This window comes from Aspergillus tubingensis (assembly GCF_013340325.1).
Source record: "Aspergillus tubingensis WU-2223L DNA, scaffold_7, whole genome shotgun sequence".
Classification (NCBI taxonomy): domain Eukaryota; kingdom Fungi; phylum Ascomycota; class Eurotiomycetes; order Eurotiales; family Aspergillaceae; genus Aspergillus; species Aspergillus tubingensis.
This window is the reverse complement of record NW_023336281.1, coordinates 1,189,462-1,215,370: the sequence shown is the minus strand read 5'-3', so window position 1 is coordinate 1,215,370 and position 25,909 is coordinate 1,189,462. Positions and strand designations below refer to the sequence as shown.

The 25,909-nt window shown below is 50.7% G+C and overlaps 10 protein-coding genes across 10 annotated transcripts; 7 read left to right on the top strand and 3 right to left on the bottom strand.

Moving 5' to 3' along the window:
* Positions 1-460: 460 nt before the first annotated feature.
* On the top strand, positions 461-1,230 carry AtWU_05365 (adenylate kinase ADK2; the record flags this gene model as incomplete). The annotated part of the gene is made up of 2 exons (XM_035500475.1): positions 461-632; positions 698-1,230. 2 exons carry the CDS (start codon positions 461-463, stop codon positions 1,228-1,230), a joined length of 705 nt encoding a protein of 234 aa, XP_035356368.1.
* Positions 1,231-1,697: 467 nt separating this feature from the next.
* Positions 1,698-2,603, bottom strand: AtWU_05364 (thermonuclease family protein; the record flags this gene model as incomplete). The annotated part of the gene is made up of 2 exons (XM_035500474.1): positions 1,698-2,147; positions 2,223-2,603. The coding sequence occupies 2 exons, from the start codon at positions 2,601-2,603 to the stop codon at positions 1,698-1,700; spliced, it is 831 nt and encodes a 276-aa protein (XP_035356367.1).
* A 556-nt stretch (positions 2,604-3,159) lies between these two features.
* Positions 3,160-4,346, bottom strand: AtWU_05363 (putative peroxisomal carrier protein; the record flags this gene model as incomplete). The annotated part of the gene is made up of 4 exons (XM_035500473.1): positions 3,160-3,283; positions 3,334-3,571; positions 3,627-4,171; positions 4,246-4,346. 4 exons carry the CDS (start codon positions 4,344-4,346, stop codon positions 3,160-3,162), a joined length of 1,008 nt encoding a protein of 335 aa, XP_035356366.1.
* An 885-nt stretch (positions 4,347-5,231) lies between these two features.
* AtWU_05362 (calpain-like protease PalBory) lies at positions 5,232-8,010 on the top strand (the record flags this gene model as incomplete). The annotated part of the gene is made up of 4 exons (XM_035500472.1): positions 5,232-5,282; positions 5,362-5,735; positions 5,806-6,037; positions 6,094-8,010. The coding sequence occupies 4 exons, from the start codon at positions 5,232-5,234 to the stop codon at positions 8,008-8,010; spliced, it is 2,574 nt and encodes an 857-aa protein (XP_035356365.1).
* Positions 8,011-8,373: 363 nt separating this feature from the next.
* AtWU_05361 (uncharacterized protein) lies at positions 8,374-9,840 on the top strand (the record flags this gene model as incomplete). The annotated part of the gene is made up of 4 exons (XM_035500471.1): positions 8,374-8,476; positions 8,556-8,656; positions 8,734-8,861; positions 8,913-9,840. 4 exons carry the CDS (start codon positions 8,374-8,376, stop codon positions 9,838-9,840), a joined length of 1,260 nt encoding a protein of 419 aa, XP_035356364.1.
* A 705-nt stretch (positions 9,841-10,545) lies between these two features.
* On the top strand, positions 10,546-12,090 carry AtWU_05360 (uncharacterized protein; the record flags this gene model as incomplete). The annotated part of the gene is made up of 3 exons (XM_035500470.1): positions 10,546-10,982; positions 11,100-11,175; positions 11,239-12,090. 3 exons carry the CDS (start codon positions 10,546-10,548, stop codon positions 12,088-12,090), a joined length of 1,365 nt encoding a protein of 454 aa, XP_035356363.1.
* A 3,046-nt stretch (positions 12,091-15,136) lies between these two features.
* Positions 15,137-16,417, top strand: AtWU_05359 (NAD-dependent epimerase/dehydratase family protein; the record flags this gene model as incomplete). The annotated part of the gene is made up of 3 exons (XM_035500469.1): positions 15,137-15,188; positions 15,263-15,424; positions 15,507-16,417. 3 exons carry the CDS (start codon positions 15,137-15,139, stop codon positions 16,415-16,417), a joined length of 1,125 nt encoding a protein of 374 aa, XP_035356362.1.
* Positions 16,418-18,028: 1,611 nt separating this feature from the next.
* AtWU_05358 (DNA topoisomerase 1) lies at positions 18,029-21,134 on the bottom strand (the record flags this gene model as incomplete). The annotated part of the gene is made up of 6 exons (XM_035500468.1): positions 18,029-18,163; positions 18,220-18,669; positions 18,738-18,977; positions 19,028-20,584; positions 20,680-20,894; positions 21,080-21,134. 6 exons carry the CDS (start codon positions 21,132-21,134, stop codon positions 18,029-18,031), a joined length of 2,652 nt encoding a protein of 883 aa, XP_035356361.1.
* A 998-nt stretch (positions 21,135-22,132) lies between these two features.
* AtWU_05357 (F1F0 ATP synthase subunit gamma) lies at positions 22,133-23,443 on the top strand (the record flags this gene model as incomplete). Its single annotated transcript, XM_035500467.1, has 6 exons — positions 22,133-22,188; positions 22,385-22,959; positions 23,019-23,131; positions 23,191-23,211; positions 23,264-23,298; positions 23,350-23,443. 6 exons carry the CDS (start codon positions 22,133-22,135, stop codon positions 23,441-23,443), a joined length of 894 nt encoding a protein of 297 aa, XP_035356360.1.
* Positions 23,444-23,893: 450 nt separating this feature from the next.
* AtWU_05356 (DnaJ domain protein) lies at positions 23,894-25,861 on the top strand (the record flags this gene model as incomplete). The annotated part of the gene is made up of 2 exons (XM_035500466.1): positions 23,894-24,058; positions 24,185-25,861. 2 exons carry the CDS (start codon positions 23,894-23,896, stop codon positions 25,859-25,861), a joined length of 1,842 nt encoding a protein of 613 aa, XP_035356359.1.
* Positions 25,862-25,909: the final 48 nt, after the last annotated feature.

The following is a 25,909-nucleotide window of genomic DNA, read 5'->3' as shown; positions in this document are numbered from 1 at the left end:
GGTCTGACCCTCTGCATGGTACTTGTCTTCGTCCGAATTCATAGTTAAGTCAATTGCAACGCCAAAAGCCGACATTTCCATGTGTCGGTAAACGCTCCGATCTCCGCTCACCGATTTCCTAAATGGGCAACCATCTACAAACCCCACGGAAGGGCGTGCTTTCCCCGGCTTGAGATTTGTCGACGTATCAGCTGAGCACCGACCTGGCCCGATAAGCTGTGCAAACTATTATCTTCCTCTACCAGTCCTGCATCCCTGCCTACACTCTCTCAACTGTCTCCCTGAGCCGCAATGGAGATAATATAGTCTGCCCGCCGTTCCTCCATTTTCCCCAAACTAATTGTTGAGGTACCCGCCTTTCTCCCTACCTTCAAATACTCAACGACGGCTGCACCAGAGCACCGAATTGCCTCCAACCCCGAGACTATATCGCAAACCTCATAACTGAATAGCGCGCGAAATGACCGCTACAATCCGGCAGCTCAGAAAAGCAGCCCGAATCATTCTCGTCGGTGCTCCTGGAGTCGGCAAAGGTACGCAAACTGAGCGGCTCCTCGCCAGATATCCAGAGCTCGCCTCTATTAGCTCCGGCGACCTTCTGCGCGAGAATGTCCGCAGAAAGACCCCTCTAGGTAAGTGACCTTGAGTTTGCAAGATGCTTGGGAGGCAGGATCTGTCTAACGGATTCCGCACTCAGGCCTTCAAGCAGAAGCCACAATGCAGTCCGGCAACCTTGTCCCCGACTCGATGATCCTCGACCTCATATCCTCTGAATTCAAATCACGCGGCTGGCTCTCGTCAGCGCCAAGTTCATCAATAATTCCCTCTGCATCTTTTATCCTTGACGGCTTTCCGCGCACTGCGACCCAGGCTTCAAGCCTAGAAACCATCGTTCCCGTGAACTTCGTCGTCCACCTCGTCACACCTCCTTCCGTCATTCTCTCTCGGATCGCGTCGCGCTGGGTACACGAGCCATCCGGGAGGGTTTACAATACCGATTTCAATGCGCCTAAAGTTCCTGGCAAGGATGATGTCACAGGGGAGCCTCTGACTCAAAGAGAAGATGACTCGATCGATACGTGGAAGCAGCGCTTGCACAAGTTTGAAGAAACGAGCAAGGCATTGTTAGAACACTACCAGCGCAAGGGCTGTCTATGGCGTGTCGAGGGCGACACAAGCGACGAGATCAGTCCGAAGCTTTTCGCAGAGATTGAGCGGCAGTTCTGCTAGAGTTTCTCCACCTGATGGTTTCCCAACCTCAACCCGGTCCTATATACCTTCTTGTACTATATATCGGTTATATTCTGACTCTATGCTTGTTGGCGTCGCATCCCTGCAGTCCTAGAAGGGCAGCAGATGGGGACACTGCTATTTTTGTACCACTTCTTTACACACAGACACAGCTGGCATCTTTTCGTGGACGAGTTAAACCTAATGATCAGTCTAACGATGTTAATGAGTGCCGCAATGATAATGGATGACCAGATATTCGTCTATATTATCCCAAATATACAACCAAAAGATCAGCTGCGCAATGCAGAGAGACACATAACGACGGGGATATCTATCAGTATCAGCCGTATCATCATCAAAACTTGTACATCATGCAAACACACCCCAAAGTACACAAACGCCCCCATTGCGAACCGCAAGCACAACACAATCATTAACAAGAACAAGTAAAACCCCCACCGGGCCTACTTCTTCCCCTGCCCCCCATCCTCCATCCCCGTCCTAGTCTTAAACTCCCTCGGACTCTCCCACGTATCCCTATCCTTCTTAAACCCCTTCCACAGCCCCAACCCCCTCGCCTTCGCCCACCACTCCGCACTGCGATACTTCTTCTCCATCACCTCACCCCCAAACTCCGCCCCAACCTTCGCCTCATACACCGTCGCCAACCCCTTCCTCAACATCTCATATCCGACATCGCGCCTCCGAAACGGAATCGGGAAATCCAGCGCCCGTCGCACAAACACCGTCGCCACCACCCGCTGATACTGGTCCTGTCGGTGCACATAGATCCGCACGCGCCGGCCTGTCAAGTACCCCGTTAACCACTCGTGGGCTTCTTTACCGAAGGGTTGCGCGGGGCGTCCGAAATGCGCTTGTTCGGGGGCGTCGACGCCGGCTAGGCGGACGTGGATCTATTCCAATACCAGTGTCATGTTAGCTACAGACCACTCCCCTATGGTATACATGTAAATAGTATAAGGGCATACAGTCTGATCCCTCAATTCCTTCCGCGTCGTGGGAACCTTCTTCCAGGGTACCCAACCCCAACCTGCGAGTCTACCACCAGGTGTATGATAGATGCGGAAGTTGTCGCCATCGCCCACGCTGGTTACTTTTCCCAGGATACTCCGCCGACGGTAATATGCGGGCGTGATGTTGACGGCTGTGGGGAATCGACGGAGGTAGGTCCGGTGCAGGGTGAAGGCGCTGAGGATGCCGGTTGTGAGGACTAGTGTTGGGATGAGGGTGCGGAGTTCGGTGTAGGCGCTCCAGTCGAGGAGGTTCTTGGGGTCGGTTTTGTTGTCTGTGGTGGTGGGGTGGTCATTGTTGGTGGCTTGCGCGTTGGAAGTCCATGGCGGCCATCGCATGACGGCTCATGCTAGGACTTCTGCTTCCTATTTTTGGTGTGGGGGTTGCGCGGTAAAGCGCCGGTTTGGAGGTGAGTATGGGAATTGGGTGTGTATTTGGTATTGGGGGAATTAGGCTTAGGGAGAGGAGAGTCTCCGGTTTGATGTTTATTCGGGCCGTACGATGATGAGCTGTTGCCGAGGTGAAAGTTTGGCGGTCAGTGAGCTCCTTTTACCCCGGGGGCGGAGGAGTGGTGGCTGCATATGGTAGTTATCTACGTTTAGAGAATCTAAATTATTGGTCTTACGAAAGTTCACTGGTACCCCTAATATGGTTTTGGGGTACAGCGCAACCTGTCAGCACCTTTATTCGCAATGCGTAGATCCTTTTGATGCTATTGTATGTTCTAGATATTGAGCTGTTATTATCTATAGACAACTGCAGTAGTATCTTCGGTCATACCAGAAACTGACAAGACAGACGAAATCCCACAACCAGTGCGCCGCAGTGAGAAGAAACAAATTCGTACAAAAAGAGAATGGTAGTTACCGTGCCATAAATCAATCAATCAAACGTCTATTTGAGGGTCGCGGGAAGACTGGTCTTTGCTGTCGATGCAGCGGAGTCCGCCAGCTTCTTGAGCTTCTGCTCTCTAATCTTCCGCAAGTACGCGAAAAGAAGAACGAAAATGAGTTCAACCCTGGTCGCTGTCAGCATGTGATTGCGCCTCTTCATCCAGACTAAACATACCTCTCCTTAGTCATCATCAAAAAGCCTTGTACCAGGAGTCCCTTCATGATCTGGGGTCCAATTCCCTTGAAGAGGGACAGGAGACCCTCATTCTGCACAATATATCGCATGACCTCGCCGAATGTTTTGAAAGGCTTTCCTTCGCGACCCGGAGGTGGGCGAGACTGAAGGCCGACCTTGGCCACAATCAATGGTTGCGTCGCAATAGTAGCTAGCGCCTTGGAGAGAGCGCCGAGGACTGCAAAAGTAATCGGATTAGCTCACGCCATATAGGTGGTGATAGATATACTTACGGAAAGCTTCCCAAGGCTTCAGGTTGTTCTTCCCTGGGAAGATGATATCTTTGAGGCGCTGATAGGCGCCGTATGTGATTGCCGGGTTGACCACCAGGATCAAACTAGCTTTGAGTCCTCTCCATAGACCAGTCCAACCATCTTCACTATCGACAATCTCCTTTCCAGTTTCAATCAAGCCCTTCCTCTCGCTCTTGTCTTGTGTCTGTTGCCGTGTGGTGATTACGGCAACGGGAATAGTGAAGATCTGGGCGACCGCGCCCGCCACGGCACCGAGGGAAAGTTCAATGGCAGTTCCAGGAGGTTTAGGAACCTTGTTGGATGCCATGTAGAAGGCCCTCACAACGGTGTACCAGTAGAAGTAGGCGAAGTTGGTGGACGCCACACCGATGAGAGAGCCGGCGATTCCGGAGTATAGGCCTTCGATTCCTTCCTTCTCGACAATCTTGGTGATCGCATCTAATGTCGATTTATAGTGAACTGTTTCGGAATTCTCGTCTTTCGAGTCGCTTGTCTTGACTTGTACTTGGAGTTTCGTCTTGACACTGTGCATTGACGCATGCTTATTAGCGTAAATTCTCCTTTTCGGGGTTTAAAGCGACAACAGGTACTTGCATACAGATCAAGAGGGTAGACCAAAGCGTTTGCTAGAACTGCACCTGTAGCACCCGCGACGGCACTTCCCCAAGGGGAAAGTGCGGGCTTCGACTGGCCGGCCATTATTGTGACGAGATGAATTAGTTGGTAGATTGAATGGATGAGATATTTGGCGTAACGTGAAATGCGAGAAGAATATCGACCAGCGTCCCAAGCCGTTTATTGAAACACTTTAACCGAAATGCCAGTATCGGACTTATTACCTGAGAATAATATGGCGGTGCGGAATAATAATTGGCGATATTTCGGAGCGGGGACTCCCAGGAGAGCCTAGCAGCTCACAGGGTGGAATGATCGGAGGGTGACAGAAGAGAATGTCTGGGCTGTGCGAAAGAACTCTGGCGACCGTAGTGTTCACAGTTTGAAGCGATCACAGGCGAAGTGGTGTTGAGTGCCTGGTTTCAGGGACTGGTCAGTGACTGACAAAACCAGAAGCCCGGCAAGAAGCACTATGAGGGCAGGGATACTCCGAACAAGCAAGTCAAGGCAGATGAACCTCGGCGCAGCGATGGCGCGCATGACGAAACGAGCCTCGGTCCGATGGCCGGCCTGTTGATCGTTATCGCTTTGGGTCACCCACTGTTTCCTGCCCACTGCCGTCTCTCCCCACCGACACGCGACGGTTACCAACTCCATACTATCTAGTACCACCATTCACCAGTTCGCCTGCCACCATTCACACTTCATCTGCCGACCTTTTCTTTGGTGTTTCATCTTCCTGACTAACCCATCTAAAGTTTCCTTATCTTTGGGTTATCTGGAAGTGCACGTTCCCCTTGTCTATTATTGCTTTGGGTCTGGCACATTCCTTAAGGTAGTGGACCTCGGATGTCATCATCGGAGATACTAGGTCCCCTTCGGCATGATCATCAAGTAGTGTATTACTGCCTCACATCTGATAGGTGCTAGCCGAATCTGCAGTAGTTGCAGAGAGGCTGGTTCAGCAGTATGTCTAGACCGAACGCTGCATCTACAAAGTTCTTAGTCAACCAGGCCTTGGTAACTATTCTACTCTTTTCTACTTCCAGCTCGGTGTCGATCACCACCATAGAGGTTCTTCGGACTAACCAGTAGCCAGAAAGCTGAGCGAGATGCATCTAGTGCTGTTACTCAAGGCCAGGCCCTTGAGTCTGCTATCGACGCCGCCGAAAATTACATGAAGGCGTTGAGTCTGACAACCGAATCAAAGGATAGACAGGCTCTTGATGCGAAATGTAAGGAATGGCTCACACGGGCAGAAAAGATCAAACAGAACAAGGACTGGCAGGCCGTTGTCCAGATTCAAGAGAAAAGCGGTCTCACGGCGCGATTTCCCAAATCCACACGTAAACTTACCACACGTGAGGAGATTATTCTGCTTGAGAGCGCAAAGCTCAATGGCTTTATCTTTCCTCCATGGAAAAATGCCCCGGGCCCCGAAGATTTTGAGAAGGGAGTTGAAGGGCTTTTTACGTACGTCTATCTAGTCCCTGATATTGGAGGCATCGTCAAATGTTGATTTCCAGATGCTGACTGGGTCCAGTGACAAGCCAGACCTCCACCTGTCCAAACAGCAAAGGCGCATTCTGGCAGGCTGGGAGCGTCCCTCTGAGCTGTTGTCTAAGCATGCAAACAGCATACATGGCCTGAAATCAAGAATGCCTGTGATGTCGGTTTCAGGCACTACAGATCTCGTCCAAGATATGTTGACCGACTGCTCCGTCGTTGCCAGTCTCTGTGCTGCTACATCAAGGTCGGAGCGTGGTCTAGATAAGGTATGATGCTCTTCAACATGACACTCCTGCAAGGAACATGCTCCTAACAATTACAGCACCATCTTCCCATCGTTTTCCCCTGCGAATACGGGCAGGTAAATCCAATGATTTCCCCTTCAGGAAAATACATATTCCGCTTTTATTTTAATGGATGTTTCAGAAAAGTTGTCATTGATGATCGCTTGCCGGCGTCAAAAACAACAAGATCACTTCATGTTGTTGATCGAAATAATCCTAACTTTCTGTGGCCGGCCTTTGTAGAAAAGGCGTATCTGAAGCTTCGCGGGGGCTATGACTTTCCTGGGAGCAATTCTGGTACAGACTTGTGGGTCTTGACAGGCTGGATTCCCGAGCAGGTCTTCCTCCATCAAGATGATGTAACTGCAGAGCAACTCTGGAGGCGGCTATTCAAGCGCTTCCGGCATGGCGATGTCCTACTGACGATAGGTACGGGCAAATTAACCGAGAGGGAGCAGAAAGAACTAGGCTTAGCGAGCGAACATGACTACGCTATCTTGGATATGAGAGAGCAGAGAGATCGTCGCCAAATGCTTGTAAAGAACCCATGGGCAGGTGACGATGCCACCACCGGAGATATCGCAGACAGTTTCGGACTTGGACATACATCTCACACCCCTGCGTCCTCCTTACCAAGGACCTACTGGATGGATTGTGAGAGTGTCTTACAAAACTTTGAGAACCTGTATTTGAACTGGAATCCGGGAATCTTTCGCTATCGGGAAGACATTCACTTTACATGGGACCTTTCAACTGCCAAAGGGGTGGCTGGCTGCTTCGCGAAAAACCCCCAGTTTGCTATTACCTCTGAGATTGGCGGTAATGTCTGGCTACTGCTTGGGAAGCATTTCAGGTCGATTCATCATGATGAGCAAAACCAAGTGCCCCAAGACGATCTGGAACCAGGATTCATTAGCATCTACGTGTTCAACGCAAATGGAAAACGAGTGGCATTAAGTGAAGGAGCCCTTCACCGCGGTCCATACGTTGACTCGCCAAATACCCTCATGAGACTGGAAATGCCTCCAGGCACGACCTACACTGTCGCGGTTTCTGAGCAGTCATTACCCGCTGTCAGCCAGAACTTCACATTGTCGGCTCTGTCCGACAATCCCTTGCTCTTGGCGCCTGCCCAGAACCGATACGCTTGCCTGACAAAAACTCAGGGAATGTGGATGCCTTCCACGGCAGGAGGAAACGCCGAATCTGCCCGCTACCCGTTTAATCCTCAGTTCCGACTCGAGGTTCATGACGATACAGATATATCAATTCTGCTGGAACCATCGGAGCCGGAGCTCGCTACGCATGTCAAGTTGTTCTGGTCCAATGGACAGCGTGTGACTAGGGTTCGGAACCGCGATATCATAACCGATAGCGGTGATTACCGGCGTGGCGGGTCTCTTGCGGAAAAGAAGAGACTCGGCGAAGGAGTCTACACGCTCGTCTGCTCAACCTTCGCCCCGGACCAACTTGGACGGTTCACACTCTGGATTTCGTCGGCACTACCGTGCGACGTGAAGCCGCTTGCACCAGAGGCAGCAGGGCGACGAGCGGTCATATCTGATATCGGGGTCTTGACTCCTGGGAAAGATCGGATGCTGGCATCCTTGGAGACCAATCGCTTGACCCGCATTAAGCTGATAGGACGGAGCAGAATGTCTACGATCGGAAATCGCGCCGTTGGCCCGTCTCCAATGTTGATGACAGTAGAGCTTGGTCAAGGGCCGTACAAGGAGATACTGGCTACTTCTGAAGATGGGAACCATAGTGATGCGATATCTGGAGTACGAATTGAGGACTTCGATCTGCATCCGGATCTCGCAGATCAGGGTGGAGCCTGGATAGTCATTGAGAGAATTGGAGGACCTGGGGGACAAGTTGAGGACCACTTTGAAGTCGAAGCTTTGGCCGAGGAGCGGGTGGATATCGGCGAATGGATCGTTGAGGATGCATGATTGATTGATAATTCTCTTAACTTTGGCGGAGGGTTCTTTGCAGGACTAGCATGGGTTAACCGGCGTGGGAAACGGCGTGAAGTCTTGCAATATCTAGCTTTGACAATTAGCTACATACTCTGACCAGGAAAATAACATGATCTATGTGGTTGAGGTAATCTTTGATTTACATGTTGTGGTAAACAATGTAGTATATAGTACAACTATGGGCCGAGGCCGAAGTCAGGAACGCTAGGCCGACCCGAGACCAGCTTGGCGCAGTTCCACCTCCAACGTCATCCCCGCCCTGCATCGTGCATCTTCCTCCTGCATCCTGACCGTTGCAGCTCTGACCTCCTGGACGTCAGCGTCCCACCCAACCCCATGGCGAGCAATATCCCCGCTAGTTTGAGATCCGCCGACATTGGGCGGTACGCGTTGCGGGCGGCTCAGCTCGAACGCGCGAAGCCCGTTGTTGCCTACTGGTGTAAGTGCTGTTGATTGCGCATGTTGCTGCTCAAATGGAAGGCCACATAAACTGACTAATGTTCGCTTCTCGATTACAGGTAACTTCTGGATTGTTAATCAGATCATCGGACGGGGACTACACACTTCCGACGACGATGTCAAGCTATACACAACGGACCTGGTGGACAAGCTGGAGCAGGTACGTCGGGCGCAGGACACCCCCGCTACGATGGCGCGCACTTCCCAAAGACTTACACATATCCCGTCTGAATTCAGTTCAAGAGTGAAAATGTCGATAATGATGCGGTAACCGATGCGGTGGCAGCCAATGCGTACGTGGAGCAGTTCGGATTGGAGGTCCTTGGCCGTGCGGAGGCGACAATGAAAGCCAATAAAGTGACCAAGTGGGTTGTTTTCGTGAATTAATACCCGCACCAAAGCTGACCCGGTATTAGACAGACGGCCGATACGTTCCAAGCTGCTGCTACGTTCCTCGAATTGTGTCAAATTTGGACCAACCCTCCGGAACCTGAGATCGCCGCGAAGATCAAGTTCTGCAAGTACCATGCGGTGAGGATCATAAAGGCTATCAAGGCGGGAGAGGATCCTAATGCGTCCAACCCGGCGCCTACTGAGGAAGATGAACTTGAAAGTGAACTTAGGGGAATGGAGGCCAAGCAGGACGATCCCGAAGTGCAGGCCATCGTGGGATCGTCAGCCGCACAACCTGGGCAGCCTTCTGTTGAAGAGGTCCCTGATGAGTCTATGCAACCTTCACAATCACCTCTCAGTCTCCCGCAACCTCCGACCACGTTTGCCGATGTTCCGGCTGCTCACTCCGGAGCGGACCCGATGTCTACTTCGAACGAGGAGGGCGATGCGGAGTCAGGCGCACCGCTGAATCTCCCCTCTGCTCCAGAGACTTTCACTTCACCTGCTGCTCCCTCAGTACCCAACCTTCCAGATACGCCCGCGGATATTGGTGCAAAGCCTCCGCAAGCTCGTGCTGACTCGTTCCACTCCTTCCCTCCACCGTCATCCATCCCGCCTTCGAGCCCGTCGGCAGCATCTCACGACGCAAGCTCGTTTTACTCCAAACCGACAAGCAGTGTCGCTCCGCCTCCACCGTTTGTACAGTCTTCCTCTGCGACAGTGCCTGTAGTTTCTCGTCCTACTCCTCAAAGTTTCCCGTCATCCACACCACCTCCACCTGCACCTGCCGCTTCTGGTTCCAGTGGGGTGAACCCTCAGTCACTTGACGATCAGGCCATAGCTCTTGCGCAGAAGCATGCCCGTTGGGCCGTGTCAGCCTTGACCTTTGACGATGTTAATACAGCGATTAAAGAGCTAAAGAATTCACTTCGCTATCTCGGCGCAGAATGAAATGATGTTGGACGAGTGCCTGGGATTTGCAATTTGCACGCTGAAAAGCATAGAAAAAACATCCAACCTGACTGAGCTATGAATATCAAGACCATCTTATGACAAGAACTCATGCTACTTCAAATCTGACAGTATACAGTAATGTTGACGTATTTGTTCCTATCATTCAAAGTAGTTCCTCTTCTACAATATCGCATCTTCGTTCTTCAACTAGTACCTCCTGCTTTCTACTTGCCTGTTGTTTCTGATATGTCTTCTACCAATGTCTTCAGTGTCTTCAGCGTCCATTACCATAGTCCATAAGCCTACGTCTTCCTAGCCGAGGTTGATAATCAGTTCAGAGTCTAGTCCAACATGGCTCAATTGCCAAACAGGCCTATCTGCAGCATGATTGACAATGATCGTACCTGTTCTACAACATGCACCCGATCACGTTATGAGTTCTCTAAGCACTGAATTCTTCTATGTTCACTTCATTCTCCAATCAAATACCTCTCACTCTCACCTCTGCTTCCCAACAAGCACCAAGCCCCTCACATCGCTATAGCGACGACTTTTCACTCACATTCACTTCGCCCCTCAACACCAGATACTATATAAGCATGGCAAGAGCTCGCCTCTTCTTCCCTACCTTCTCTCCCCCATCCTATCCTCCCCGCGTCTTCTTCTCTTTGCCTCTACCTCGAACATACACACTGACACCTCATGTTTCGCTCTCTTCCAGCCAACCCCTTCAAGTACTCCTACCGGGACCGTACCCCAGACCCAAGTACCAACATCATAATGTCTTCTGCCTCAAGCCCTGCCGGCTCCAGCAGTGATGCCGAAACAATGAAAGAACTTCTAGACCGTGGTGAGGTCAAGGCATCCTGGAGAGACAAACAATTCATTCATTTCCTGGACCTCAAGGAAGAGTACGGCCGTGAGTTTCTTGGTCTGGTGAAGGATCATGTTGAGCAGAGCGAATTTGAATGGACAGAGATCCTCAACTCTGAGGACGAGCGACACAACTGCGCTAAGAGTTTCGTCGAAGAGTACGGTCTGAAGTACTGGGGAACTCCAGCGAACAGAAAGAAGTATCTACAGGAAGAATCCCTTGCGGATGAGAAGACGCTTTGCACTTATCCGGCTCAGAGTGAGGAGTAAGTTTTTCTCTTCTTCTTTGTTTACCTTCCATCCATTCTTCGTTCCTTCTTTCTCTCTATCTTACTTTGACACGGATGCTCCCGAATGAGTTGACTGTGCTAATTATTATATAGGATCGCTCGAACAATTGCCATTCTGCTACTTAGGAAGGCGAAGAACTATTCCAGACTAAGTCAAGAGAAGGCAAAGGTCTGCTCTTTTGTTTCATGTTCATATTCCATTCAGTACTAACACATTTCATGGAACGTTTAGCCATTGCAACCAGTCAAATCACCCTTTGAAATGGCTAGTACCAAAAAGAGAAAATCTACTGTCAAGGAGACGGACGAGGACGACACCGACAAGCCTGCATACAAGGCGCGGACCCGCAGTACCCCAAACACCATTCGGCCATTCAAGGCAATCGTCTCTGACTCTGAGCCCGAGGCCGAAATCCAAAACAATACGGCGAAGAAGTCCAAGAAACAGCGCACTTCTCTAGCTAACCGCTACAAGGGAACCCCAGAGGTTCAATTGAAACCTCCCAAAGGGAAAGAGAGTATATCTGCCCCAGTTAAGGGAACATTCGTGCACCGTGCTGCTCCTCACTACACAAAGGACCCCACCACAGAGAGCAACAGCAACCATATTAACATGACTGACGCTGCTCCTCAGTATCCTCAGACGAAGAACACCAAATCCCCTATTACAGAAAGCAACAACCAGATCAATATGACTATGTCTGAGTATGCAAAGGATACCAAGTTCCTCGTCACGGCAAGCAACCAAGTCGGAATGGCTCCCGTGTGGCTACCATTCACGGATTTCGCTGCTCAGGCCACGGACTTCCTAGAGCACATGGCGGAACAGTGCAACGTGATGGAGTGGAGCCCCTCAGCGCAGTTGAAATGGGATTCCATGTCGCCTCAGGTTTTCGCTGCGTCGGTCAGGTTTGACTGGTCGGACTTTGAGATTCGTGTGCGTCGCGAATGTAATGAGGATCTGCTCATTATGTTGCAGGAATTGGATAACGCCTGGCAGGCTGAAGCGAATGCACAGGATGAAGCTTCTTCCTCCGGAGCGGTCTTTAAGATTAGAGTGATGCTTCATGTGGGGACTTCCTGATTGTACTTCTACTTCTTCTTCTGTTGGTATCTATCTATCTACCTTTCTTACATACTGGGGTTGGGTTAGTTGGCATGTTCTTTTGTCTGGATAGGGCTATTGTTTACAGTTGGGCATAGTTGAGGAAAGTTCTTGTATTCACAGTATGGTAGAACTAGGCTAGGCTTTAGTAAACTTTACAGTCCCTGTCTTGTAGAACTTGAATCTAGAACCTGAGTTAAGAGGCCGGTCCAAATCCCGTATAGAGATAGTATCAAACCCCGTGTAGGGCTTGATTGTGGCAACTACTACTCGAAAGTAGAAATGATAAACCGCCTTGCAGTACAGGCTCTAGGCAAAGATAGAGAACTTTTTTTATCCCGTCGTGGGTACAATTGTGAACTTGGTATGATTTGATTTCACCACTACTACTCCGTACTTACTGAATATAACTTACCCCAGAGTTACTTACGTACTAATTTCAGTGTCACCAGGTGTTTCATGGTATTGGTCTGGATGAATTTTCCGGTAGCACATTGTTTGTCACATGTTATTGTCCTTTTAGAGGGCATAGTAGTACGGATAGATTAGTGGCAAGAAAAGAGGGTTTAGTCTGGAAGCGGGTAGGCAACAATGTGCAGAGCGTAAGGATGGTGTGGTGACCAGTTTCAATTTCTTACTGTGTATAAAGTTCCAGCTACTTCTCTAGTTGCATGAAGTGCACGGCAGTAGTGTAGGATAGCTAAGTCCAGCACGAACCACGGGCTGACGATCGGCCACGGTCCATGGTACAGCGAAGCACATCGCCTGGGGAAAAGGAAAAAGGAAAAGGTCGGAGAATTAACGGCAGGCTTTTGACGTCAATTCCTTTCCTTCCTTAATTTCTTTTTTGACTAAATAAGTAAGTATTTGCAAATGCCGAGGCATCTCCGATCCTTTCTGAAGGATTGGGGGGGTTTACGTGGACAGTGTACACCGACTGCATTGTCGGCAATGACATGTAGAACCATTCGCATCATCTTCAGCATCATTATTGGCGGCGTTGTAACAGATGCCATGCTAGAAACGAAATAGGCCAGCATTACCGTAGAGCTTGGCTGTCTTGATTCGGTAGGATATGGGGCGAGCCATGATAACCCCGTCGAGTAAAAAGATCCATTAGCAGACGAAAGCACGAAGCGCATTCGGAATCGCGCGCCGACTAGACCACCTGTTATCCGTAAAACTTGGAATCAAAGTCAATAGCGTCCGCGTTTACCTTTCCACCATCGGGCTTGTCACTGTCGGGAATAATCGCCGGCAATGAATGGTGGAAGGAAAGTAGTTGCTTAGATGCTTCTCTGGAGTCTGGAGGTGACAGTGAGCGGCTTGGGCTTTGGCCTTTCTCAATCCGCCAGAGTGCGTTGCTAGAAGTCAGATGCCGAAGCTATGCGCAGGAAAAGAAACACTAACTGCGCGACGCACAATAATATTAATGATCTTGGAACGATTCCCCACCAGCCCTGACTCGTAATATGAGACGCAGATCATTTGATTATTCCCTGTAGGTGATCACACACTTGCCTTCGCGCTGCTCCCGTCTGGCCGTGTCGCGATCGCTTTTCGGGGTTTAGGAATGATACGTTCGCCTTGTTGTGGTGGCGAGTGATCGTCTGCTTATTCTGGACCTTTCATGTTCCGAAGGGATTCGCGTCTTCTTCGATTCTTCCTGCAGTCCCCATCTCATTGTGCGACCCCCTCCCTCTTTGTTCCTCCACCAACCCCCCTAGCCTCTAAGCCTCTTAGGCGGTTAGGCCTGCTGCTACCCACTTAAGCGGCGGGACTATGATCGGACGGTGTCCCTGAAGAACGGAAAACGTCCCACAACGCGCGCTTGGCAGGGGAGGAGATGAATAATTAATTTGTCGGCTCTGGTCGGGTCTCCCGAGGACTCTAAATTTCCCACTACTGTACGAGGGAATAATCCAGCGGGAACATCCACCGTGCTGGCGAAATTTCTAGACGCAGCGCTAGCGGAGTTCGTTCGGCATACGCTTGGGTTCGTAAGAGAATGAGAGAGACTTTCACTTGAGCTTCCGGTCGTCCAGCGTTATCCGCGGTAATTGTGTTTCTCGGCCTCCGGGAAATCATAGGGTGACGATAATAATGAAGGATGGAGCTTGATTGTAGTTAAAGAGGAGTTTGCCAAGGGCTAACGCTGGATTATTGCCTTTGGAAAAATAGTAGTGTGTTTGGAGGGGTTATCTGAGGCCAGTTATAGTCTGTAAGTGCAATGCATTCGCCATCTGGGCATCCTCGGTGAGGTCTAGGTTTTCTCTTTTGAGGGTTGGAAGACCATTCTAGCCGTCAGACGAGAGAAGTGAGATTGGGCATCAGCAACAAGAACATCACTATTTCCGAATGTTGTCAAAAGAGGGCAGCTGTCTCAGTCGGGGACGATAGTGGACAGTGTAGTGCAGCCATGGTCAAGCCATGACAGTCTTAAGGGTATGACTATGAATTATTAGCTCGTTTCTTTATCTATCTAGCTTTGAGTTGAGTGTATGACGAGATTCCTGAAGGAGGAGGAGGAGAAGTGGACTGAAACTGGGCCTGGGACTGAAGTTGATCTGAGCGAGAGCAGGTGATTCTGATAAATGGTTTTTAATCCCGGAAAAGGATCATCCTGTGCTCCTCCTGCTCCTCCTCCTTCTCCTCCTCCTTCTCCTCCTCCTCCTCTTCTTCTTACGTTCTTCCCATTCTTCCTTCCGCTTCCTCCTTTTCTTCCTCCCCTTTTAACACCTCCTGTGGAATTTAACTCAAACCTTTCGGTGACTTCTTGCCGTCGGTAAATACTACATCTGATTAACTGTCATCGAGCTCCTTTTTGTCCCTTACTTGGTGATCCTCTCTCTGCTTCCCCTCCCCCTTTTCCTCCCCGCATTCTTCGATTTTGTTCGCGCTCGGGTGCGGGGTGTCAACACAGCCAGCAGTCCACAGATCGCATCGAGGCTACTTGAAGTGAAAAGTACCACAGAGTGGTCCTATCTTGGTTTCAATCTCTTTACTTTATCATTATCCTCCCACAATGGCCGACGAACAGAGCAAAAAGCCGGCCGTCCTGATCGTTGGTGGTTTAGGTATGCATCACCCCTCCCCTCCCTCTTCCCGATACCCGATTATTCTAGCTAACATACTAATTCCCATCTTATAGGATTTATCGGTCGCCATCTCGCTCTTTACCTGCATGAAAATAACTTGGCTTCGGAAGTTCGACTAGTTGATAAAGTCCTGCCTCAGCTGGCCTGGTTGGCCCCTGAGTTCCAGGAAGCTTGCTCAAAAGATAAATTCGTCCAGGCTGATGCCAGCCGTGAACGTGAGTGCCCATACACCTTTTTTTTTTTATGTCATAGGCGACCAGGACAATAGTCTTACTGACCTGCGTCTCCGAAACTCAGAGCACTTCCCTCGTATCTTTGACCGTGCCAATGGCGAACAATTTGATTATGTGATCAACTGTGGAGGTGAGACCAGGCATTCGCAACCCGATGACGTCTACGAAGTCCGCAGCTACGCCCTCACAGTCGCCTTGGGTCGCGAAGTCGCCCGCCGAGGTATCCGCTCTTTCGTTGAGTGCTCAACCGCTCACGTCTACAAAGGCGGCTCGAGTCCGCGTAAGGAAGATGATAAACTGCAGCCGTGGCACAAGCTGGCCAAGTGGAAGATGAAGGCCAGCGAGGAGCTGCAAAAGATCCCCGGTCTCAACTATTGCTTGCTTCGTCTGCCCCACGTCTACGGAGAATATGACTCGGGCTACTTCGCAATGGGAATATGCCTTGCTCGCGTTCACCTGGAGCTCGAGAAGGATCTGGAGCTTCTTTATACTAAGGATCTGAAGATCAACACCGTATATGTCAGGGACGCAGCCAGCGCCTTGTGGAAAGCGGCTGAGTGGAGAGCAAACGCCCCCACGGACGGTTCAGCGCCCCTTGCATTCAACGTGGTCGACCACGGCGATACTCGCCAGGAAGATATCGCAAAGGCTCTCTCTGAAGTTTTCAAGCTCAAGTGTGACTTCTTGGGCTCTTTAGCTTCCCAATTCGCGAAGCTGAACCTTGATGATGTTGTGGATGACATGAACGAGGAATGCTTACAGGGATGGGCTGACTTGCTCGAAGAGAAGAAGATCGAACGGCCTGGACCCATTGGCCCATTCCTGGAGAAGGATGTACTGAAGGACCAAGACATGTGTCTGGATGGGACGCTATTCGAGACGACCACTGGATGGAAGCCATCCCGAGAGCGCTTCGACGCCGATGCCGTACGAGACATGGTTGAAAGTTACAAGCGAATGGGCTGGTGGCCATAGACGACCCCACACGTGATATTCCTGTTTTCATGTTCTCGACCCGGCCTCTACACGAGCATAACAGCGAGGTTGATGACGCATATGAGAGCTATTCCTACTCCCACCGTGCATGACCACGCATTGCCCTCTCAGAACACACCAACTCGACCTTATCCTCGGGCAAAAAGCACATAGACCTGTCGCATCCGCATCCACTCATCTCAAGTTCGCATGTTGTATACCACGGACCGTTTCTGCATGTAATCTGTAATATTCTGTTTGGGTCTCTGGGTTTCCGTTCTTGAGCAACTGGTATGTTCTATATCCTTCTTGCATTTATACATTCTTCTGTCACTGGCTGGGGCTGGATGGTGTGCCCTTTTGATTATGAACATCATGCACATCTTAGACTACTTCTATCTTTCTTCTTTTATTTGTTGCACTACATACACTACGGATAGGTTGAGCCTTGTCCTTGAATGTTAACCTCAGGCCGCCATCCCTCATGGCCGTCTTTTACCATCATTTACATAATCCAGCTTGTCTCAGTCTGCGTACTTTGGATACATGCCCACTCACTCCCCTCTCACCCTTTACTCCAATAAATCCCTTCAATTTTCTTCTCCACTTTCACGATGCATGACAGAACTCTTAATGTCAGCTATAAGTGTGGTATGCCGATCGCTAGGGCCCAGAACCCCTCAATTTTGAAAATTTGGCGTTCAGAAACTGGAATATAGCGTCATCATATATCTACTCCGTACCATATCCTTCTTGCATCACATGATTTGCAACAGGCCACTTTAGTAGCATGGTAACTTTGTAGCAGTTCTGATTTAGACTAAGCTTGTTCGCCAACTATCAGACTATCATACTGGCTAGCTCCGGACGAACTTATAAACACTGCCACTGCAGCATACAAACACTAATGATTTGATCATAGGAATACTAGTATGATTCTCAAAAGGTTTAAAACCAAGCTAAGAATTACACCAATCATGACGCGGTTTTGGTTGTCAGTTCCTACAAAGATTACTAATAAGCACTAAGCTATCAAGCGAGTTATAGACTCGTGATTTCATGTTACCACTGTATAACGTTCAGATGCCTTATGTGAATCTGTATATATTGATGATATATTGATAGCTGTATCGAGTTTCCCGGATGTATAACTCTTTTTCTTTTTCTTTATTCTTCTTATCTTCATCTGTAGGGTCAATGGAGGGCTAAAACTTGAAACGAAGGGGGAGAAATGTCCAAGACGTAGCGAGAACCAAGACCAGAGGTGGGCAAGTAAACTGGTGATGCTGAAGATAAGCCCTCTTGCATGTTCATCGTAATGAATCGAGACAGTAGATTGAAGCGGGGTGTACAGCGACAAGAAGGCAGGGGTGGCTTTTGGGAGAGAGATGTGGCAAGCAAGGAAAAAGAGAAAAAAAAAGTTAGAGAAAGAACAATAATATAAGGCTCCAAGAATGCATTATGCGTAAGACAATCCGTTTTACCACCGGTGTAGGCAAAGAATATAGTAGAGGAAAATAAAACAAGGAAACACTCTGCATCCGGAGTCAGGCTCAATGGACCGAGCGGGGAGGATTCGCAAAATCAAGGTGCGACGCGGTCGAGGGAATCTTAGAATTCCCAATCCTCGTCGACCGACTTGATGGCCCATTCGAACTTCTCCCGGAGGGACTTGGAGAAAAACTTCTCAATAGGAACATCAAACTTCTTGCTGAAAACCACAGTAAGACGAGGGTCGATGTAGTTCTATGTGGTGTTAGTCAATCAAGAACCATCAGCCATAGCAAGGGACAGGAACTTACGATCTTCGAGGTTCCTAGAGCGACCTCCTTGTTCTCTTCCTTATCCTGAGCTTGAAGCTCCATCGTTTCAATGCGCTGCTCGAGCTTGGTGATCGCTGCCTCGAGCTTATCAACCGTCGGGGACTTGCCTTCGGCTTCCACCTTTCCGGTTTTGTTCTCCTTGTTGAATTTCTTCTCCATATCTTTTGCTGCCTGGAGACGGCTCTCCAGCTCAGTGGCCTTCATTTCCTTCTCGCCTTCTGCAGCGAGCTTCTCATTGTCCTTTTCGAACTTCTTCTGAATTTTCTGGCGCTGCTCTTCCACAAGGTAGGCCTGGTGCTCCTTCACCCATTCCATGTCCATGTCTTCGTCCATTTCGAAGTACTTGGCGCCTTTCTTCTTCTTTAGACTAGGCTCGAGATCGAGCATCTGTTGCTTTAGACGCCATCTTTGGTACCGTAGTCCCTTGATCTAAAAAATATTGCGAATAAGTATTAGCAATGCGGCCCAACTATAGTGTTCACCACTGGTCAACATACCCTTTCACTCATCTTCTCCATTTGATTGGCATGGGATGCAGCGACAGTTCGCTTATGGTTACAAAGAATGGCGACCCTGCGGTTGGCGTCATTGTACGCCTTCACCTTCTCTGCAATGTTACCCGTCGCCTTCATGTCCTTCAGCAGCGTGGACATAGTGTGGGAAGCGTTGTAGGTACGGAACACCTTTGCAGTCAATCCTTGCATGTAGGCCGACAAGTGCTTGTTGAGGGCGGAGGTCTACGTGCGTCAATTAGCGGTGCAATCCAAGAGCCAGTCGAAGTACATACCGTCAGTCTATCAAAGATTTCGTCGCCCTCCTTCTTGGGCGCTTTCTTGAAGATCTTCAAGTTCTTGAAAACCTGGGTGTCGACCTCGACTTCATCATAGAAGCGGATACTGTCCTTACCCAAGAAATCAAAGACAACCTTGTTTGGAGGCTTGAGAGTAACGTTCTCATACTTGAGAGAGCAGCATCCCACAGTCTCAGCTTCGTCTTCACCCTTCTCGTTACCAGCACGAAGAGCAAACTGGTCAATAAGGTATACTGCCGTCGCCTTTTGCCGCTCGACCATCAGCTCGTGCTTGAGGTTCTTCTGATAATCTTTGCGGATCCGATCAATGTGATGCTTCAATTCACGAGCCTTCTCGAACTTCTTGTAATCACTCTGACCCTTCACATCAGAATTGGCCGCAAGCATAACATACTTGTAGTTTCCATTGATGTTTTCCTGCCACATTGCAAGCCAGGTGCCTTCTTGATCGTGCTTGACCTCTTTCCACTTGTGGCCCTCCGGAGGAGGCGGAACAGGCGCATCTTTGCCGATATTGATGGTGATCTGTTCCGGCTGCACACGAGACTTCACACGGCCAGTTTTGGGATGCTCACCACGTCCACGGAAGAGAGCTGGCGGTTCCACTCGGAAGTTGCCCACTTTCTGCTTCCGTCCGTCCCACATACAATACATGTAAGGGGCCTCTTGAGCGTCCTTTTCAGCCTTCAAACGCTTCTTCTCAGCCGGCGGCAAAGCCTTTTTCTCTTGCCGTTGATTATCGTAGTAGGCAAAGATTGGCTGAAAGTCGCACTTGTGAAAATCTTTGATGTCCACTTTATTGCCCTTGGGATCCTTTGCGCCACCAGTCTTCTTAAGGATATCTCGGAAATCCATGAAGAAGTTTTTCTGGAAGGTGGGGTTCTCAACATGCTGAGTCGCATTGAGCATGCCGCCGAAGAAGCCAGCCACCTCTTCAGCATCAGGATGAAGAGTGACGGGGACGCCATCATACTTCATCTTGACGTTCTTGGGAAGTGGCTCGTACGGAGGAGGGAAAACCACGCCGTTATGTTCAAGGGTCGTCCACTTGATCGTGCCATCACCCTTGGTCGGGTCTTCCCACCATCTGTACTCTTCTTCCTCGGCGTCTTCAGCCTCCTCGCTTTCTTCCTTTTTGACAGGGGTCGACTTGGCGCTAGAGGCAGCCCGCTTCACATGCGAAGGCAACGCAGCCTTCTCACTGGCCTTGGTTGGCTTGGCCGTCTTCTTGACGGTCGAAGGCTTCACGTCCTCGGGCTCTTTTTTCACGCCATTGGCCTGTCTCTTGGTTGCTGTGGCCTTCGTAGTCTTCGGGGGGGCTTGCTTGCGGGTCGCTTTCGCATCCTTCTCTGCCTTCTGCTGTATCTTCTTCTTCTGCGAGGCGAGTTTTCTTTCGATGGGCACATCGGAATCGGATTCTTCACCTATAGCCGTCTCCGACGCCTTGGGAAGCTTTCTTCCATTAAGCGCCAGAGGTACGTCATCGTCCGTTTCGGGGTCCTCGTGCTTCACGGAAGTGCGGCGTCGCTTGCTCTGTCGACTGGTCAGCCGCTGGAACGAACAGCGACAGCAATAGCGTCGCGAGAGTAGGGGGAACGAAGGAACTGGCGTGGAGGTAATCGGCGTACCAAAGGTTGATCATCCTCACTGCTCTCAGGTTCGGCGTAAGACTTTCTCTGACCGACGCTTGAGCGCGACTTCCGCTTGGGAACGGCGGCAGCGTCGGCATCGGCCATGTCCACATCATTTTCAGCCTGAACGGGACCAAAGCGGATGGATACGCCTGGATCAACATGGCCATTTGTCTCCGTCGCGTCGCGCATTTTCGAGTCCGTGTGGGAACCTTAAAAAACAAGAGAAAGTGTAAGACTTATCGCATTCATAAGGGGTCAAGGAGACCAATGCGCAAAAAGAGGTAATTGAGTCGCGAATTTTGACTCCAAACAAAGGGAAGTGATGGGTAACTGAGGCGTGAAAGAGAGGCGGGAAAGGGTCATGTGAGAGCAAAGAGAGGAAAGTAACACTCACTGGTACGGCGACCATTTGCCTTGACAAGCGGGGTATCGTCTTCCGAAGAGCTCATGGTTGCCAGGCGATTGATGGAAAAAGCGCGTGGGCCCAAGGAGCGAGTAGATAGGCAAAACCGGGGTGGGAGAGCGCAGGGGCGCGCGCGAGAGAGGGCGAGTCTGCGGACCGGAGCTGGCGCTTGAAGGAGTGATGAAAGCAACGGCAGCCTGGCCAATGGGAAGGCTGATGGCAACGAGAATGCGTCTACTAAAAGGGAGAGACAGACATAGACCGAATAGGGAAAGACGGAAGGAAAACGAGAAACCGGAGAGGGGAGGGTGGAAAGAGACTCGAGCGGGAGGAGCGGAGAGGAGAAGAAGCTGAAGGGGGGAGAGGGGAAGAAGAGAGAAAAGAGACAGCAGAGCCAAAGATGACGAGAGGGAAAAGGAAAGGGAAGGGAAGAGAGAAGAGAGAGAGAGAGAGAGAGAGGAAAGAGAGGAAGAAGAGAAGGAATGGAATGGAAAACGAGGCCGTCTTTTGGGGCCTGAGGCGATCTTCACGTTTCTCCGGACCGTCAGCCACTCGCCGTGCGAGGAGGCTGGCAGCCTGAGGTGCCAAGGCTGCCGGGTCTGGAAGTTTGTATGGAAATTATGACGACTCCATTTCAATTCCGGGCGCCTCGGTGCCTGCATGCCTGAGTGGCGCTGCTGACTCAGCCGACGTAAGCCTGCGCGCAGCCAGGTCACCTGATATGTCCGGCAACTCGAGAGCTGCCCGTTTAGGATTAGTGCTGTGCACGCCCGGCCGGGTTGCACGGATGGTCGCTGTGGACACCCGGACACCCGGACCACCAGCCATTTCACCACCAGACTACTCGTTTGGGTCTAGCGCGGTTGGGTCCCGTGCTGCCGGCTGTCGGAAGAACAGAAACAGGAGTCCAACTTCAACCACCGACTTCTCAACCGCCAGCCTACGAGGATTCCTCTACCCTCTCCCTCCTCCCCCCTCTCCCCACACTATCCCCTCTACGATTGTTTATCGTTGGTCTTTTCGACCGTACGGCTTCTTTGCAATATGTTCTCCCGTGCTGTTCGTCCGGCTGTGAGGGCTGGTAGCATTGCGGTCTCCCGGTAAGTTCTTCTTCTCTTCCGGAATGTCCACAACACCCGCCCGTCCGTCGCCTTTTCGTTTCCCTCCCACACCCCAGCTAGGCTGTCCCAGCTCGCTCCCACCCCCCAAACCACCAAACCTTTAACCTTCAGGAAAACGAGGAGATGGAGCTACAAGCAGACCAACCGAGTGGTTCAATGGCTGATTTTTTCGAAGCACTGCTCCTCCCAATGCCGCCAACTTCGCGACTCTGCGTGAAATCGAGGGCCGTCTCAAGTCCATCAAGAACATCGAGAAGATCACCAACACCATGAAGGTCATCGCCTCCACCCGTCTTACTCGCGCCCAGAAGGCCATGGAGGACTCTCGCACCTACGGTCAGACCTCCAACACCGTTTTCGAGAACGCCGAGACCAAGCCTCTCGAGGACAAGAAGACTCTGCTCGTCGTCGCCAGCTCCGACAAGGGTCTTTGCGGTGGTATCCACTCCGGTCTCAGCAAGGCTACTCGTCGCATGCTCCAGCAGCACCCCGATGCCGACATCGTCGTCCTCGGTGAGAAGGCCAAGGCTCAGCTGTCTCGTACCAACCCCAACGCCATCGTCCTGAGCTTCGCCAACGTCTGCAAGGACATCCCCACCTTCAACGATGCTCAGTCCATCGCCGACCAGATCTCTCAGCTGCCCACCGACTACGCCAGCGTCAAGATCATCTACAACCAGTTCATCAACGCCCAGTCCTACGAGGCCGGTACCGTTGAGGCTTACTCTGAGGAGGCTATCACCCAGTCTCGTGAGTTATATCAGATGTAATGTGTTTTGCGCGTATCGGGACTGAACTCTCTGCTCTAGCCAACCTCTCTACTTTCGAGACTGATGACCAGACTCTGGCCCACCTCCGTGAATACGCCCTTGCCAACAACCTCTTCTGGGCTATGGCTGAGGGTCACGCTTGCGAAATCTCCGTAAGTTCTCCCGCTTAAAATAACCTTTGATTTGGAATAACAAGCTAATGTGATTACAGGCTCGTCGTAACGCCATGGAGGCAAGTATCATTCAGATGTTCGAAATTAACCCAGACTAACCATGTTCTACAGAACGCCTCCAAGAACGCTGGTGAGATGATCAACAAGTAAGTCTCAAAGTTAACCCGACTTCACTGATCAAGGCTAATATCATGCAGGTTCCAGATCTTGTACAACCGTCAGCGTCAAGCCGCCATTACCGGTGAACTGGTTGAGATTATCACTGGTGCCACCGCCAGTGCGGACATGTAAAAGCTTCCATGAAGCTTGTGTGGGGAGGAGTCGCCATGTGTGTAGACTTACTCATAAATACCTAGATGCTTGTCAGCCTGTAAAATCTATCACTATCTTTTCTTTGTCATTGTTTTCTTGTGTTCTCATGACCAATTGGTAGCGTGGAGGGAATGCCGCTGTCATTACACAACATAGGCGGGAATATCAAACGGGAACTTCCCGTCACTTCACGTTTGCATTCACGGGCTGAATTTCACGTATTCAGGGGAAGTCCCTTCCATTCACTGCTTGCCTTGACAGATGTGTCCGGACTTGTCAACAATCCCCTCTCGGCGTTTGTTTCCTTCTCTTCCTGCACCTACTTGCAACGCCCATCACTTTCCCCTCACGCCTACGCCATCTTGTATCTCCCATACTGCACATCGCCACATCTACTCCAAACTTTAGGAATCAAGTCATTCCATCAAGATGTATTCCGCTACACGTGTGACTAATTACTACTCGATTCTGGGAATTTCTCACAATTCGTCTCTAAAGGACATCAATAGCGCGTACAAGAAGCTCGCACTGAAGCATCATCCGGACAAGCAAGGCACCGGTAATGCAGATGTCTCCAACGACGAGTTTCAGAAGGTGAGTGAATAAAAGGAAAGATTATATGAACCTCACAATCGAGCCCCTCACTCATCTTCTCCGATGACCATCATCACCGCACAATCTTGTAAGCGATAAAGCAAGCTGAACCTCACATTATCTCAGATCCAAGAAGCCATCGAGACCCTCCGCGATCCCATCCGGAAGCAAGAGCACGACGATATACTCCGTCGAGCTGGCTACTACTTCCACTCCACCCCGTTTGGCTCTGACGACGAGTACGAAGACTGGCCAGAAGGATCTTGGAGACCTATGAGCTGGAAGCGCTACGAAGATTTCAGTGACCCCATGGAGCTGTACAGATACAAGTACGGCAATAGTGTTCATATGGACCCGTTCGCTCCTGAGTCTCTGGTTGAGAAAGCTCGTGTGGAGATCGAGATCAGAGTAGGTGAGCAGTTGGAGAGAGAGGCTGCGGCTGCGGCGGCGGCGGCAGCACGGGCTGCGGCTGCGGATGGTATGGGAAGTGAGAATGGAGATGATGATGGTGAGGAGGATGAAGGGGTTGATGACGGTGGCGTTTTGTTTAACAAACCTCAGCATTTTCAGGACATCCTGGAGTATCTTCGCAATCAGGAAGCTGAGAGTATTGAGAAGAGAAGAAAGGCCATGAGGGCTAATGTTGAGAAGGATGAGGAGAGGCTGAAGAATGGGGAGGAAGATGAGCTCGACCATGACGAGAAAGGGTTTACTCGTGGCTACGGTAATGAACATTGCTGGAGATCTAAGGAGGCTGGGTCCGATGTCCCCAGAGAGTGGCACGAGAACTTTTATCACAACGAAGAAGAGGCCGTCTACTACGGTGGAGACGAGGATGAAGGCGATGATGAAGGCGATGAAGAAGACGACGAGGAAGACGAGGAGGAGGACGAGGAGGGGGATGACGACGACAATGAAGAAGACGAAGACAGCCGCCGTGGAGAGAACCAGAATGATGATCCTGAGAATGAGGACGAAGACGATGAGCAGCCCCAAGGCTCAGGAGGAGGAGCACCTACTCAGTACCACGACAATTTTTATGATGCGGATCGCTACGAAGACGATGGATACTATCATTCCGATGAGGAAGATGATCTATACGGAGATGGCGGCAATAACAATGGAGCAGACATCTACTTTTTCAGCTTTTCTCACACTACGAGCGAGCAGCCTGCCTCGAACTTCTCCGAGAGCACAGAGTACGTCACTGCCGAATGTGCTAGAGGATCGGACGCTGAATCTGTCTTGGATGAAGCTGGCGGTGTCTGTCTCACTATGAGCAATGTGCCCCAGCCCACCGACTCGAGCATCTTCTCTCCCGCCGTCAACCCTCCTTCTCTCCCTTCTGTCACGCCCTCCCTCCCCTCCCCCGCCATCAAACCCAACGCCACCGCTAATATCGACAATGGCGACCCGCTCCTCTTCCATTTCTGCTCCAAGCTCAGCGGCCCAGCCAACAGCTACACCAGCCAGGACTTCCTTTTCGAGCTAACTGGCATGGTCTTCGACGTGTACTGCGGTTGGTTGGAAGGTGTCCGCCTCACCTTCCCGGGGGCGAAGCCGCTCAGCAAGGAGAAGCAAGATGCCCCGGCTTGTCTCCATCTGGGCGGCTGGAAGAAGAGTTTTGGCCGGGACAAGTGTGACGGGTGCCAGCTTCGGCAGCCGCTTTTTATGCTCACTTGCCCGGGATGCGGGATTGAGAAGTGCGGGGGGTGCAGGTTGACCTCTGCTGCTGCTGCGGGTAAGGGGGAGGGGGTGGGGGATTTGCTGAGGGGATGGGATGCTACTGCGCTGGGCTGGTAGGAGCCGATTGTTTTCTTTTCTTTTCTTTTGATTTTCTCTCAAAGGAGG